The sequence below is a fragment of the Macrotis lagotis genome, chromosome 8 (genome assembly GCF_037893015.1).
Source record: "Macrotis lagotis isolate mMagLag1 chromosome 8, bilby.v1.9.chrom.fasta, whole genome shotgun sequence".
Classification (NCBI taxonomy): Eukaryota; Metazoa; Chordata; class Mammalia; order Peramelemorphia; family Peramelidae; genus Macrotis; species Macrotis lagotis.
Genome location: NC_133665.1, coordinates 144,320,336 through 144,337,773, shown reverse-complemented (window position 1 = coordinate 144,337,773; position 17,438 = coordinate 144,320,336). Strand labels below are relative to the sequence as shown.

The 17,438-nt window shown below is 36.1% G+C and overlaps 1 protein-coding gene across 7 annotated transcripts in view; it reads right to left on the bottom strand.

Annotated features, from left to right (window-relative positions):
- RAD18 (RAD18 E3 ubiquitin protein ligase) overlaps positions 1–17,438 on the bottom strand; it is a 99,199-nt gene that overhangs the window by 44,168 nt on the left and 37,593 nt on the right. For all 7 annotated transcript variants that reach the window (XM_074198661.1, XM_074198658.1, XM_074198660.1 and 4 more), the window contains 4 exons: positions 17,040–17,224; positions 14,396–14,472; positions 7,457–7,517; positions 880–1,014 (listed from right to left, as the gene is read on the bottom strand). In XM_074198661.1, the coding sequence (XP_074054762.1) occupies positions 880–1,014; positions 7,457–7,517; positions 14,396–14,472; positions 17,040–17,224 (458 nt within the window). The remainder of the gene's footprint in view (positions 1–879; positions 1,015–7,456; positions 7,518–14,395; positions 14,473–17,039; positions 17,225–17,438) is intronic.

Here is a 17,438-nt window from a genome sequence, read left to right as displayed (position 1 = left end):
GTAACTAAACAAAAAGGATGGAAAAGGGAGAAACAAAAAATGGTAGACCTAGAGCTCAAAAGAAAACATACGTCTCCCAACTGCTATCGCTCCTCCAATGAAGTTAGGTAAAAGAACCTGAGCATTTTAAAAATTGCCAATCTGAGATGATTTGGATTTTGGCTTCTGTTCTTTTTGGTTTTTATTTTTTTTATAAAAGCAATGAAAAAGTCTATAAATAAAGCTTGAATAGAAAACTGGTAAATGCAAAGAAAGAATTTGAATAAAGGTTCTGTGACTCAGTATTCACCAAGTTTAATATACTACAATAAAAAAATCATTTTATGATCTGGTCTGGTTTGTTAGCCAAAGCTATAGTGAAGAAATTATTCTGAAACTATAAAATGGGTAAATTTTTAAAAAATTGTTTTTTTCATTATATTAAATATTAGAAAATTGGGATTTTTCAGCAGTATAATCCATTGCCACAGTAACTATGCTACTGTTTTCTCTTTCTTTCTTTCTTTCTTTCTTTCTTTCTTTCTTTCTTTCTTTCTTTCCTTTTCTTTTTTAGTTTTTTTTGCAAGGCAAATGGGGTTAAGTGGCTTGCCCAAGGCCACACAGCTAGGTAATTATTAAGTGTCTGAGACCAGATTTGAACCCAGGTACTCCTGACTCCAGGGCTGGTGTTTTATCCACTGCACCACCTAGCCACCCCTATGGTACTATTTTCTAATAAGAATAAAAGAATTAAAGAATTTCTTTTCAATGTAAGCTATACTAGAGCACCTTTAGTAATAGAGTATATGTACTACAAATAAGCTTTTTTTAATGCTACACATAAATGGTAAACTAGTATTTATTTCTACTGGGTTTTTTTTTTCTTTGAAAGTTTCTTACCCATGGCTACAGGCAACAACTCTTCCATAGATTCCTCTACGTCTTGCTTTACTTCTTTGGTCAGTTTGCCAGTTTTCTTGCATCGGTTTTTTACTTCATCCACTAAAAGTTTAAATTCATTCTGGTGTTCTTTACCTGAAAGAAAAATTTTCTTAAGGCAAAAAATAAAAAAATCTTCACTCTTCACACACTATCTATTCAAAAGTGCATTTATTATATTAACAACATATCTTTATTGTTCTCTGCTGCTTCAAACTATAGCAGGCTAATAGGATAATTTGGTCAGTGACTTAAGATTCACTTCAACAAATTTTCAAAAGGATGTAGAACACCTGGGCCATGGCATTGTGAAGGATCTACCCATTATCCATTATTTCTTCTTTTCCTTTCCCTCTTTTTACTTCTATAAAGCATGAACTTTGAATTAGAAGTGAAAAGGAGATCAGAATTCCTAAAAACTAGAGTGTCTTTGAAGTGTGGGGCATGAAGAGTCAAGCTGAAAAGAATTTCAGAGAATTATAGATCTAGACTAGGAGGAAACTTTAGAGATCATCTCAACTACAAATTAAAAATCTGAGACCCAGAAAGGCTAAGTGATGTGCCAAAAGCCACATAGATAATGATAGGGTCAAGATGTGAAGCTAGATCGCCTGGCTCAAAAGCTAGCTCTTTCCCACAGACAATCTCACCTCCTAGTAACACATCAGAAGCCAAGGCACTCTATTTTCCTAAACATGATGCTCACTAACAGTGGGACCTTTGGGAAGCCATTGAACCTCCATGTTCCCGTTTGTGAAATGAAGGTGCTGGTCTGGATGGGTTTTTTTTTTAATTTATCTTTATTAAAGTTATTGAGTTTTACAATTCCCCCCCCCCCCCAATCTTGCTTCCCTCCCTCCACCCCCCCACAGAAAGCACTCTGTCAGTCTTTACTTTGTTTCCATGTTCTACCTTGATCCAATTTGGGTGTGATGAAAGAGAAATCATATCCTTAAAGAAGAGAATAGAAGTTTCAGAGGTAACAAGATCAGACAATAAGATATCTGGGTTTTTTTCCCTAAATTAAAGGGAATTGTCCTTGCACTTTGTTCAAATTCCACTTTGTTCAAATTCCACAGCTCCTTATCTGGATACAGATGGCACTCTCCAAAATTGTTCCCGATTGTTGCACGGATGGAATGAGCAAGTCCTCCAAAGTTGAACATCACCCCCATGTTGCTGTTAGGGTGTACAAAGTGTTTTTCTGGTTCTGCTCATCTCACTCAGCATCAGCTCATGCAAATCCTTCCAGGATTCGCTGAAATCCCGTCCCTCCTGGTTTCTAATAGAACAATAGTGTTCCATGACATACATATACCACAGTTTGCTAAGCCATTCCCCAATTGGAGGACATTTACTTGATTTCCAATTCTTTGCCACCACAAACAGGGCTGCTATAAATATTTTTGTACAGGTAATGTTTTTACCCTTTTTCTTCATCTCTTCAGGGTATAGACCCAGTAGTGGTATTGCTGGGTCAAAGGGTATGCACATTTTTGTTGCCCTTTGGGCATAGTTCCAAATAGCTCTCCAGAAGGGTTGAATGAGTTCACAGCTCCACCAACAGTGTAGTAGGGTCCCAGATTTCCCACAACCCTTCCAACAATAATCATTATCTTTCCTGGTCATCAATCTGAGAGGTGTGAGGTGGTACCTCAGAGAAGCTTTAGTTTGCATTTCTCTAATAATTAATGATTTAGAGCATTTTTTCATATGGCTATGGATTGCTTTGATCTCCTCATCTGTAAATTGCCTTTGCATATCCTTTGACCATTTGTCAATTGGGGAATGGATTTTTGTTTTAAAAATATGACTCAGTTCTCTGTATATTTTAGAAATGAGTCATCTGTCAGAATCATTAGTTGTAAAGATTGTTTCCCTATTTACTACATTTCTTTTGATCTTGGTTATATTGGTTTTATCTGTGCAAAAGCTTTTTAATGTAATCGAAATCATCTAATTGGTTTTTGATGATGTTCTCCAACTCTTCCTTAGTCATAAACTGCTCCCCTTTCCATAGATCTGACAGGTAGACTAGTCCTTGATCTTCTAATTTGCTTATAGTATTTTTTTTATGTCTATGTCCTGTAACCATTTGGATCTTATCTTGGTAAAGGGTGTGAGGTGTTGGTCTAATCTAAGTTTCTTCCATACTAACTTCCAATTATCCCAGCAATTTTTATCAAAGAGGGAGTTTTTATCCCAATGGCCAGATTCTTTGGGTTTATCAAACAGCAGATTATTAAAATCATCTCCTGCTTTTACACCTAGTCTATTCCACTGGTCCACCACTCTATTTCTTAGTCAATACCAAACAGTTTTGATGACGGATGCTTTATAATTTTAGATCAGGTAGGGCTAAACCACCTTCTTTTGCACTTTTTTTCATTAAGCTCCTGGCAATTCTTGACTTTTTATTTCTCCATATAAATTTACTTACAATTTTTCTAACTCAAAGTAATTTTTTGGAATTTTGATTGGTAGGGAACTAAACAGATAGTTTAGTTTTGGTAGAATTGTCATTTTTATTATATTAGCTCTACCTATCCATGAGCAGTTGATATTTGCCCAGTTATTTAAATCTGGTTTAATTTGTGTGAGAAGTGTTTTATAATTGTTTTCAAAAAGATTCTGAGTCTGTCTTGGCAAATAGACTCCCAAATATTTTATATTGTCTGAGGTTACTTTGAATGGGATTTTTCTTTCTAGCTCTTCCTGCTGTTTCTTGCTAGACATATATAGAAAAGTTGAGGATTTATGAGGGTTTATTTTATAACCTGCAAGTCTGCTAAAATTGCTAATTGTTTCCAGTAGTTTTTTGGATGATTTCTTAGGATTCTCTAGGTAGAACATCATGTCATCTGCAAAGAGTGAGAGTTTTGTCTCTTCCTTCCCAATTCTAATTCCTTCGATTTCTTTTTCTTCTCTAATTGCTGATGCTAACATTTCTAATCCAATATTGAATAGTAGTGGTGATAATGGACACCCTTGTTTTACCCCTGATCTTATTGGGAATGCCTCTAGCCTCTCCCCATTGAATATAATGCTTGTTGATGGTTTCAAATAGATACTGCTAATTATTTTAAGGAACAGTCCATTTATTCCTACACTCTCTAGTGTTTTTAATAGGAATGGATGCTGTATTTTGTCAAAAGCTTTTTCAGCATCTATTGATATGATCATATGGTTTCTGATAAATTTGTTGTTGATATAATTGAGTATATTAACAGTTTTCCTAATATTGAACCAACCCTGCATTCCTGGATAAATCCTACTTGATCATGATGTATTATCCTAGTGATAACTTGTTGTAGTCGTTTTGCTAAGATTTTATTTAGGATTTTTACATCTATATTCATCAGGGAAATAGGTCTATAATTTTCTTTCTCTGTTTTAACTCTTCCTGCTTTAGGTAACAGTACCATATTGGTTTCATAGAAAGAGTTAGGCAAAGTTCCATCTTTCCCTATTTTTCTAAAGAGTTTATATAGGATTGGAACCAACTGTTCCTTAAATGTTTGGTAGAATTCACCTGTGAATCCATCAGGCCCTGGAGATTTTTTTTAGGGAGTTCAATAATGGCTTGTTGAATTTCTTTTTTTCTGAGATAGGGTTGTTTAGGTATTTAATCTCATCTTCATTTAACCTGGGTAACTTATATTTTTGTAAATATTCATCCATTTCACTTAGATTATCAAATTTATTGGCATAGAGTTGGGCAAAATAATTTCAAATTATTACTTTAATTTCCTCCTCATTGGTGGTGAGTTCACCTTTTTCATTTATGATACTAGCAATTTGGTTTTCTTCTTTCTTTTTTTAATCAAATTGACCAGAGGTTTATCAATTTTATTGGTTTTTTCATAATATCAACTTTTGGTTTTATTTATAAATTCAATAGTTTTTTTGCTTTCGATTTTATTAATTTCTCCTTTAATTTTTAGAATTTCTAATTTGGTATTTAATTGGGGATTTTTGATTTGTTTTTTCTCTAATTTTTTTAGTTGCATGTTTAGTTCATTGATTTCCTCTTTCTCCAATTTATTCATGTAAGCATTTAGGGCTATAATATATCTCCTGAGAGTTGCTTTGAATGAATTCCCATAGGTTTTGCTATGTTGTTTCATTATTATCATTATCTAGGATAAAATGGTTAATACTTTCTTTAATTTGTTTTTTGGTCCACTCATTTTTTTAAAATGAGGTTATTCAGTTTCCAATTTGTTCTGGGTCTATATCTCCTTGGCCCAGTATCACATATGACTTTTATTGCATTGTGATCTGAGATCTGGATGGGTTTTAAGCCCCTTCTGTTACCCCTTTGGTCTCTTTCAGTTGAAGAAGATACTTTACTGAAAACTGAAACTGTCCTTCCTGAGTTCTCTCATTCATTCTACATTAAAATGCCCTTCTATAGACTCACTTATTCACCAGAATGTGATGTAAAGACAAAAGGCATTAGTAAAATATGTCAAGGAATTAATTTCTCTCTAATCACATATCATAATGCTGATCTGCGAAGGAATTATCTGACAAAAGCAGTGTGAAATAGTGCAGTGAGGCATTTGATAAGACTTGGATTTGAATCCTCTGACATTTATGTTTAATGCAGACAAGTCATTTACCCTCTAGGTACCCTGGCAATGTCCTAGGCTTTATCTACTTAATGCATAATAGATCAATATAGGGAATTTCTACACCAATTTAAATCACAGACTCCAAACTTTTTCTATGGCTTATAAAATACATAATTTATTCCTTACATTTTTGACTATTCCTAAGATTGTGAAAGGCATTAGAAGTAAAGCACAGGGGCGGCTAGGTGGTGCAGTGGATAGAGCACCAGCCTTGGAGTCAGCAGAGTTCAAATCCGGCCTCAGACACTTAATAATTACCTAGCTGTGTGGCCTTGGGCAAGCCACTTAACCCCATTTGCCTTGCAAAAACCTAAAAAAAAAAAAAAGAAGCACAGCATTCTGTATTTATTCTATAGACAAGGAGTCTTTCACTAAACGAAATCCTTATCCATGACAAAACATTCTTTCCAAATTTAAAATGACTTGATTTTTTAAATGCCTTTGATATGGAAAGAATTAGAAAAGAATATTAATATTGATATTAATATTAATTAATTAATATTGATAGTAATATTAATTAATATTAATATTGAGTTTAGAATTCTCTAACTCCCCAAAGTTATCCAAAAGAATAAAAGGCAAAAAAAAAAATCAAACCTATTCTCTTTCCTTTCTTCCAACATAAAGTCAACTCACAAGCCAAATATGTGTGTTTTTTTTTATCACTGTCGACACAAATCAAAAGGAATTGGACTATAGGTTCATGGACAATGTAAGTGAGCATGTTAAAACTTTTAATGAAATCATTTACTAAGACTATAAATTTATAAGTGATGACTATGGTTACTGTTTCATGAGAAAGAACACATGCTGATCAATTTTGGAGAAGGGATTCAGTTTAGCCTCCTCAAAGTTGTACCAAGGAGTTCATAGCTCTCTTTAGAAAGGTCCTTCCTAATATGAGGCAGAAACTGATTTACTCCCTAAGTCCAGGGCTGAATTAGAACCTAACTAGGCTCCAACGCATAGTAGCACAGCAACATGTGAATTTCCTTATTCCCCAAAAGCTCTCATTTATAGCTATTTAAGTCACTTCTAAATCATCTGTTCCCTAGATTAAAAAAAAAAACTCATTCTTCTAAATTCCTTATAAAAATCATTTTCTAAGCCATTGATCAAGGCTTTTACATTTTTTATAAGCAATGAAAGAAGAAAATAGGACATAGTATTCTAGTAAATGCCTGGATTTACTTTGTCATTGATACACACTTTTATACACCCCAGGATTATACATCATTCTCAGCTTCTTAGCAACAATGCAACACTGCTCACTCTAATTCAACCTGTGATTCACTGAAACCCTTTCTGCTGTATTGAGCCAAGCCATAAAATTGACCTGAGCACACCACCTCCAGGATTGAATATTTGTGTATCTTGTTTTCTCTGGAAAAGATCCTCTTATTTACTGAATTTCAAGAACTATGCAATAAACTATATAAATCAAAATGCCTTTTAGCAAGCAGGTAATGTTCATGCCTTAGCCCTAATCAACATTCATTCCATTCTAATATATACTACTTCAGGTTCATGTGGTATATATGTTTCCTGGCATCTCATCTCAATCCAGTTTTCTCTCGCAGAGATTTTTTGAACAGTATTATTCATAAAGAACTCTGGGATAAGCAAAAAGTGGAAAGTGCCATCATTATTAATACAATGGATAGTCAAAGAGAAACACAAGAGAAGTAGGATAACATTATCTAAATAAATATTTTAAATAAATCAAATTCACTTCTGCATAAACTAAGTTTAACAAAAAAACCATATAGTAACCATTTTTTTAAAATTTAAGGTCTATAATTAGACACTCATTTTGAAATTATGCTAAAATGAATAATGAAAATTATACCAAAAATAATAAGTAACCCAAGTTAATGCTGCTAAAAAATTATATTACTTACGATATTTACTGTGAATATCATCTATTTCTTTTTCTGTCTGGTTCTTTGTAAATACCATGACCTGAAACCATTAAATAAAACTTAGCAAAGACAAACAGAATGATAGAAAACAAAAATGAGTGCCAAACACCATAAAAACTCAAATACAAAGTTTTAAAACAACAATGTATTACATTCTTTCTACCATTCTCAGACTTATGAAAAGAAATTCCATGAAAATGAAGTTTTAGAGAACAATATGCAATACCTTACTATTAGAAGATTCTTTTTTAATACTAAAAATCATAGTTTTTAATGGATTTCATCTTGGATGTGATTCTCTTAAAAGTGTTCCTTTACAAATGAATACTTTTTTGTTCTATATCCACAGATACTTAAGAAATGCATATACTGGGTCAGCTAGGTAGTACAGTGGATATAGCACCGATCCTGGAGTCAGAAGGACCTGAGTTCAAATCTGACCTCAGACACTTAATTAGTACCTATCTATATGACCTTGGGCAAGGCACTTAAACCCCATTGCCCCCCCCAAAAGATAAAGTTTTTTAAGATTTTATTTTTTGAAGGCAAAGGGGTTAAGTGACTTCCCCAAAGTCACCTATTTAGGTACTCATATACTTAGGTATATGAGGCTGGATTTGAACTCAAATCTTCCTGACTCTGGGGTCAGTGCTCTATCCACTGTAGCACTAAACTTTATTTTTTTAAGGAAGAGAGTTTGTTCCTCTTTTTCCTCTACTTCAAACCCTTTTACCAAATCAGGGCCATAGTAGAGCTAAACTAAAAGTATAGTACAGGCTACTTTTTTAAAGCATACTACAAATTCTAAACAAATTCTTCTTTCCATTCTTTGAACTACCTTCAAGTATTTATGATTTATTAGATGGGCACTATCTTCCATCAATGTTGGTCACAACTCTTCTGTCTTTTATACTAATTATTTGAAGAATTGCTATAGCTAAAAAAATACCAAAAACTTATCATCGCTGGTAGTCAATCTTTTGGAGATGAACCTCGTAAAACTTAGTTAGACTGCTCCTCCAATGATAGTGATATTCTAACTCTGGGACTCCACTCCTGTGGGTAGGACCTGCCAGAACTTGCATTCACACAGTTTTTGAGAAACTAAGGATAATGTAATACTGTGCTATAATAATTAGCTCAATGATCTTAGAAAAATATGGAAAGCCTTGCATGAAATAATGAAGAACAAAACAAGCAGAATTAAGAGAACACCATATACAGTAACAGCATTACTGTTTTAACGATGACTTTTGAATGAATAAGTTATTTTAGTTATAGATATTCAAGTTAACTGGAAAGGACATATCAAGAAAGATGCTATTTGTATCCAGAAAAAGAACTGCTAAATAGAAATATGAATAGGATAAGTTTACACATACACACCTGATTAAACAGATATAAATAGATGGACAGATAAGACAGAAAGATAACAAAGAGAGACACAGATAGATATCTGTTTATTTTAATAACCATCTTCTAGGGCAGGATGGGGGAAGGGTAGAAAAAAGAAGAAAAAAGAAATTTACATAATTTTGTACATCTGAAAGTAATAGCAAGTTGGGTATAGTAATTTTCACTTTCATATGTAATATCTTTATTATTGTACTATGATATAGAAATATTTATTCCATAAATGTGTTAAATAATAAAAAAAAAAAAGGGGGGGAGAAACTAAGGTTACCTCCAGGTCTCAATGAAGAAACTAGACTTCAGGATAGGCTTTGCTTTATAAAAGATTAAAAAGGAATTGGATCATTTTAGTCACTAATGAAAATAGTAATTATACTATTATTACTCCTCCTCTTCCTAAAGTTGTTTGCCCTTCATTTTTGAAGAAGACCAATGAAATCACTACAGTGGCATCAAGGAAAGGAAGGTATATCTGGTTGTGACTGATCATTCCACTACAAGTTCAGAAGACTGAAGTAGTGATTATGAGTGAGGTCCTGACTTGCATGTGAATTGGATTTCAGAGAGGCAGAGTTGCAGAGCTGTCAGCCCCACCTCTCTTCCAGAGAAGTCCAGTGGCAAGAAAACTGACAAGGGCTCAAGATGCAATAGATGGCAGCTTCTACGTCTCATCAAGTTCTGAGTATTCCACAGGACTAGCTTTAGCCACCTTCATGGCTATTAGAATAAAGTTGTTCTGATCCACCCATTTCACTAGAAGATGTCTTCACATGCTTAGGTATGCATCTCCTAGGTGTTCAGAGAGGACCAGTGATTCTGGTGAAAAGAATTGCTGAGCCCTTTCAGGACTGCTCAAACACCTTGGGTTTCCTCCTGTCAGTGAAATCTCACCTGGGGCTCCAAGAAACTGTCTTGGCAGAGTCCAAATTAGATTAAGGATAGCCAACCGACCCACTACTCATAGTATTACCTTCCCTATTTCACAAAAGAAAAAACTGAGGCAGGCAGAGTTTAAGTGACTTGTCCAGGGTCACAGATTTTGAACTCAAGTCTTCCTGACTCTAGGCCCAGAGATCTATGTATTCTAGCACCCCCAGCTGCCTCTACAAGCAGGGCTGTCCAAAATGTGGCCCACAGGGTGATTTTATGTGGCCCACCTGTGGGTTTACTAATTAGTTTAATAAACAAAGGCCAGCTACTGCAGAGCTCTCACTAAAATGGCAAATCAAAATTATATTATCTATTGTTTCAATAAAAACTTTTAAAAGTAAGGTTGGACAGCCTTGCTCTACAGTAAACAGGTTAAAAAAATGCAATTGACTATTTTATTTCCAGCCAGTTACTTGCCTAGAGCAGCAGCTTTTCATATCAACAATCTAAAAAGTCTATTTGGCTTGGGCGGAACCAAGAAGGGATTGAGTCTTAGGAGCTCTCTGATAAAAACTCATAAACTAAGGACTCTAACTAAACTTTTGAGAGACAGAACCCACAAAAGTAACCAGTGAGGAGGTTCTCCTACTCAAGGTAACCTGGAAAACAGCAGAAAGGCTCTGCTCCCCGGGGTCAGAGGGGTGGCCCGCCAGAGCCAAAGAACATCAGCCTCCTGGAGGCAGCCCAAGGGTGCTGGGAGCCGTGGCTCACAGCAGCAAGGGAGTCTCCTGGGCTGCAACCCGAGGAGCACCAGGCACAAAGTGGGGGAACAGTGGGGGACCTCTGCCAGAGCGAGCACGTGGAGCCCAGCCCTCAGGGCACACAGCAAGCAGCTTGGTCTTTCCACAGCCCAGATCCAGGAACAGAAGCAGGCAGAGCAGGTAAGCAGGAGCCCCCAGGGCATTAGCCCATTGAGCTGAGGGAGGGGAGTGAAGAGAGACTGCAGAGCTCTGTCCTCTGCCCCTGGAACAGGACTCTGGGGTTCTGACCACATTCAGATCCTTATCGCAGTCTAGGCCCCCCCATAGAACAGCAGGGGCCCCCCACCTCAGCCCCATGGCAGAGGTGGGGTGCTTATGGTCATTCACAGACCAGGAGGGAGGGCAGAGCCTCACACACTGAGACCCTTGTGGGAGTGCCCCAAAAGCTCAGGAAGCACCCCAAAGGAAGCACCCCAAAACCAGGCCCAGGCTGGGAAAATGAGCAGAGAAATAAGAGGAACACCATTGAGAAATATTTTGCAAATGAGCCCAAGAAGGATCACAATACTCAGTCTGAAGATGAGGAAGCACAAGCTCCTGCATCTAAAGACTCCAAGAAAAACAGAAATTGGGCTCAGGCTATGATAGAGCTCAAAAAAGACTTTGAAAATCAAATGAGGGAGTTGGAAGAAAAACTGGGAAAAGAAAGGAGAGATGCAGGAAAAACATGAAAATGAAGTCAGCAGCTTAGTCAAGGAAATCCAAAAAAAATAGCATGCTAAAAAACAGCTTAGGTCAAATGGATAAAACAGTTCAAAAAGTTATTGAGGAGAAGAATGCTTTAAAAAGCAAAATGGGCAAGATGGAAAAAGAGATAAGAAAACTCTCTGAGGAGAACAAATCCTTCAGACAAAGAATAGAATTCAGGGAGATTGATGAATTTACCAGAAATCAGAAATCAATACTTCAAAACCAAAACAATGAAAAATTAGAAGAAAATGTGAAATATCTCATTGAAAAAACAACTGATATGGAAAACAGACTTAGGAAAGATAATTTGAAAATTATTGGAATACCTGAAAGTCATGATCAGGAAAAGAGCCTTGACATCATTTTCAAAGAATTACTACAGGAAAATTGCCCTGATATTCTAGAAGCAGAGGGCAAAATAGAAATGGAGAGAATCCACCAATCCCCCAGAGAAAGAGATCCCAAAAAACCAACCCCTAGGAATATTATAGCCAAGTTCCAGAACTCCCAAGTCAAAGAGAAAATATTACAAGCAGCCAGAAGGACACAGTTCAAATATCATGGAGCTGCAGTCAGGATCACACAGGACTTAGCTGCAGCTACATTGGAAGCTCGTAGGGCTTGGAATACAATATACCGGAAGGCAAAAGAGCTTAGAATGCAGCCAAGAATGAACGACCCAGCAAGGCTGAATGTCCTCTTCCAGGGAAAAAGATGGACTTTCAATGAACCAGAGGAATTTCAAAGGTTCCTTTTGGAATGGCTAGAGCTGAACAGAAGGTTTGATCTCCAGATACAGGACTCAGGTGAAGCATGGAGATTGGAGGAGAGGGGGGAAATATGAGGGACTTAATGAGGATGAACTGCATGTATAGAAAAATGATACTGATAATATTCATATGAACCATCTTAGTTAATAGAGCAGGTAGAGGGAGCTTTTATAGTTGAAGCACAGGAGAAAGCTGAATTTGAAGATAAAATATGGTGTAAAAATGGAGTCAATAGAAAAAAAGGGGAAATGGAATGGGAGAAAGAAAAAGGAGAGGGGGAATAATAATAATAATAATAATAATAATATTACAGTGAGCTATTGCAATGATATGGAAGGGGGGAGGCAAGGGGGAATGAGGGAACCTTTGCTCTCATCAGAGATGGCTAGGAGAGGAAACAGCAAATATACTCGATGGGGTATAGACATCTGGAGTAAGAAGGAGGGGGGAGCAGGGGGAAGGGGTGGGGATGTGAATAAAGGAGGAGAGGATGGACCATGTGGGGAGAGTGGCCAGATATAATACATTTTCTTTTTTACTTCTTGCAAGGGGCTGGGATTGGAAGGCCTGCCCAAGACCATAGGGCCAGGTGGATTCTGGGCCTAAGGGGTGGTATGGGGGCTCAGGGCTTCTTGGCCCCAGGACCAGGGATCTGTCTGCTGTGCCACTCAGCTACCCTACAGCAGAGTCAGAGTGAAAGGAGAGAGAAAATAAGAGTACATGGTAGTGGAGAAATAAGAAAGGAGGGAGTTGCAATCAGCAATGGCAACATTGGAAAAATATGGAAGTAACTTTTGTGATGGACTTATCATAAAGAATGTGATCCACCCATGACAGAGTTGTTGGTGTTGGAACAAAGACTGAAGCACATTTTTTGTTATTATTATTTGGGGGAGGGTGCAGGGCAAGTGGGGCTGGGTGGCCTGCCTGGGGCCACATAGCGGGGTGATCTTTGGGTGTCTAGGGCCGGATTTGGACCCAGGTGCTCCTGTCTCAAGGGCCAATGCTGTCTGCCACCCAGCCACCCCTACTATTATTACTATTTTATTTTATTTTGGGTCTTTTTTTTTTCTTTTTGGTTTTTGCAGGGCAGTGGGGATCGGGTGGCTTGCATGTCACATGGCTGGGTGATTGTTGGGTCTACAGGGCTGGATGTGGGCTCGGGTGCTCGTGGATCCAGGGCTGGTGCTTCATCCACTGCGCCACCTGGCCATACCTACAATTATTACTATTATTTTTTTAATTTTAATTTTTTTCTCTCCCCTTTACTTTTTTCACCCAAGCAAGTCTATCTATATTCATGGGGGGAGGGGTATTTTGTTTACTTGTAAACAAGAATATTTTATTAATGTAAAAAAATTTGTACAAAATGAGAATAAAAAATAAATTTAAAAAACAAAAAAAAAGGTCTATTCGAGGAGACACGAAAATATGTCCTGAAGTATCATTTGCAAACAAAAAAAACACTTAGGTGGGGGCAATATGTTAGTGATTGTTTTTCAGTGTTTCTTTCCCTCCAAATAAGCTAGATACAGACAACTGTGAGAAACTTTGTGTCTCATTTTTTCCTTATAATTTCAGTGGAACACAAAATCCAATTAAATTTTTAATGCTAAGTTATTTCTCCCCTCAAAAATATTGTAACTTATGTCAAATCCGACCTCAGACACTTAATTACCCAGCTGTGTGGCTTTGGGCAAGCCACTTAACCCATTGCCTTGGAAAAAAAAAATTGTAACTATTTTTATATAGTGTTGGAAGGTTTATAAAGTCCTTCTCACTTGATCCTCACTACAAACCTGTGAATTGCTCACTACAGGTGCTATTATCCTCCTTTTACAAATGAAAAAACAAAGGCACAGAAGGGTTGAGTGACTTTGCTCACATAGAACCATAAAGTGGCAGAGCCACTGATTTCAAAAGTGGTTTTCTTTCCTTAACACATTGCTTTTTCAATGGTCATAAAATATTAAGAATTTTAGAGGTAAAAGAAACCTGAGAAATCCATTGTTCCAATCCCATCTTATAGATGGGGAAACTGAAATCAAGAGCATCTAACCATGCCAATAAGGATAATTGGTTGATGCCATAGCTAGGACTACACTCCAAGGTTTCTAATTCTTTCCATCATACTTGACATTGATGATGCACTATAAACAAAAGAAAGTGGCTCTGCTTTGGATTCATTCCCAAGTTAATATCCACAATATAAGAAGAACACAATACATTGTGCTAAAGTGTATCCCCATGTGTTTCCTATTGAAAAGATTTAATAATGTTTTCCTACTGTTTTAGTAACAATTTTGGACTTTTCTTCCCTCCTGAAATTACTGAAACAGATACCATAAACTTACATTTTCATTTAGTTTATTTGATTCAAGATGCACTCGAGTCTTCTCCATATTTTCAATTTCTTTAACTATTTCAGCAACTGTTAAAATAAAAATGTAAAGTTGTGACACCAGTGATTCTGTTGACACATATTCTCTAAAACTGTAACTGAGAAGTCATATCCTTAACCTCTCCTGAAAGTCTTCCTATCATATTGTTTATGGAGTCTTGGAAGATGAACAAACAATCCCTGAGAACTAAGCTAAGACAATCAAAATAGTTAATTTCAGATTTAACTTTAATCATAGTTTGAATCCAGTTAGTCTGAGAGAACTGTAAATTTATCTTATTAGTTAACTTGAAGAAATGACCAAAATGATTTGTTTTAATTCAACAAATGATTGAGACCTATACCCTACAAGGTTATAATGGTCTCAGGACTTCGGGAAAAGTCAAATGACCACTTCCTTCATCATATTTCCTTCTTCCATATTGAACTGACAGCCTACCCACTCTGTTCTTCACCAGTCTAGTCTTCAGCACTCTTGATTTCAGGGGTAGAAGTGAGGACATTCTCAGAATTGAGATGTCAAATTCATCCACAGATTAAGTATTTTTAATAGGCTAATAGGCCAGGAACTGTCACTGTTGCTAGTCTGTGTGTGTGTGTGGGGGGGGGTAGAAAGGGAGGAAGAGAGACAAAGGAGTATGAGACCAGAATCCTACTCTCAAGGCCCTTAAACTCTACTTGATATATAAAAATATAAAAGGAAGCTGTAAAGCCCTAGATTAATGGTAACAGACAATAAGATCTTTAAAAGTTCAAACAATGAAGAGATAATTGTGAATTACACTGTCCAAGGAAGGTATCGTGAAGATCTTGAGATCTGAAATGAGGTTTTAAGAAAAGGTAGAAGTAGATGAAGATAAAAATATTAGTGTGAATGGTAAAAATATTCTGAGAAAAGGTAATGTCATGAGGAAAAATGTAGACAGAAATACACAAGAAATATTTGGGACAGTGAGTAGATAGTTTAGTTAGAATAGAAAGTATATGAAAGGAAATAATAGAAGATAAGGTCCAGAAAGGCATGTTGGGAATAGTTTGCAAAGAACAATGAGCACTTAGGTATAGGTAAGGAGTTGAAACTGTATTCTACTGGTGAAGGACAGTCAGTAAAGTTTTTTTGAAGTGGTTAAAAACATGAGACAAATCAAAATGATCAGTGAGCCAGTTCCCTGCCTCCCTCCCTTCAGAAACTCTGAAAAAATAAATCCTAAGACTTTAGGAAAATAAACATTCAAAATAAGTATTAAGAGCTTTAAAAGCTCAAAATAAAACCCAAAGTGCCATGTTATTAAACTTCAGCAAATTAGAAGGTCAAAGTTTACAGGGAAGAAATCTTTACTCTAAAGCATTCTTCTTTCCTAACAAGTTTTTCAGTTTATAAGAGTAGTTTTCAAATAGAACAATTTTCAAAGACTTTATAATCTTCATACTATATTATAATTGCAATCTATAGTTTTAAGTTCAAGATAGTTTTAGTTCTATTGAAGATAGTTTCTAATTCTTCATCAAGAATCTCAACAATTGGTTGACAATTGCCCTTGAAATCTTTGACTACTATGTTAGTGAACGGATATGAAAAACAATAATCACAGCAATCAACCCTACATATCAAGGAAGCTCCATATTATACTTTGTAGATAATTACAAGTGACAATAAATCAGTACAAATTCCAGTTTTTGTGTTTAACTAATGAAAGGTAAAACTAGACTCTAAAAAGTATGAATAAGAAATCCTAGAGAGGTCAATGTATTCCAACTGACATTATTTGAAGTAATTATTATGTAAAATATGATGACTGCTTCCAGTCCAATGGAAATGTGCAGCACCATTTTGAATAATGCTACCATCCCATGGGATAGTTCATTCACACTAATTGGGAGTTTGCTAGAAGAGAACTATAATAAGGAGTCTAGCTTCTTAAGGTCATTTGTTACATTATATGCATAAAAAAGAAACATTGCATGAGAAAACAATAATGCTGTCACATTATAATTGCACTGTATTTCTTTTGGCTAATAATAAAAAAATTATCTAATTAAAATGTTATGTTTGGGCTGTTTGGGATAGAATTAAGGTTAATTTCTTAAAAGATGGATTGATTTATTTGGCCATCTTTTCTATAATGTTGAGTTCAAAGCAAAAGAAGGAAACCTTCTGTCAAATGGTGTTTTAATGAGTTAACTGAATCTCTGATTTAAGAATACAAATTTGAATTTTTAACAGCTCCCAGTTTGGGCCTAAACTTATTTTAAATCTACTTTCATATTTTATTAGGACCTATCATTTTGACAAACTTCTCTCAGTCTCAGGGAAAGCAGGCAATGAATGAAGGATATGATGAAGAGATTGAAAAAGCAAAGAGTGAAAGTGAAGTTGTTCTATTTTGGACAGTTATATCAATTCCTACATTGAATTTCAGGAATTTTTAAAAATAAAGTTAAATCAACTGACTTTCTGAACTGTCTCCTCAAGGAAACAAGGGGAAGGAAACAAGTTATCTTGAAAAACCTGTTGGGAACTTGATAGACTTAAGTTGTATTTCTCTATATCTGGCCAACCCAATTTCAGTCTGAAGGCAACATATTTGTAATCGTACCTGACTTGGGATGTAGAGAATCACACTGAGCATTGTACATGTGCACAAATTCTTGATGACGTCTAATAAGTTGCTGTTTGTTCCCATGACTTGAGAGTCCATGCTCCTTGAGCTTTTTCCTCAAGTCCCGCTCTGAGAGTAAATTGTAAACAACTTTGGGCATTGTCTTCCTTTTATTAATAGAACTAAAAAAGAGTTTAAAAAAGGGAATTTAGTTAAGATTATCTTGGAAATCAAAACATCATTTCAGAATAACTTTCATTTAAGAATGTCCAAAGGGCTCTTTCCTCCGGAGTCTGGAGAGCAAGGATTTCAGTTCACAGCTGGGCGGGGGGGTGGGGGGGTGGGATGGGAAGGGACGACAGGAAAGCAACTCCCCTCTCCTCCCTTTCAGTTCTC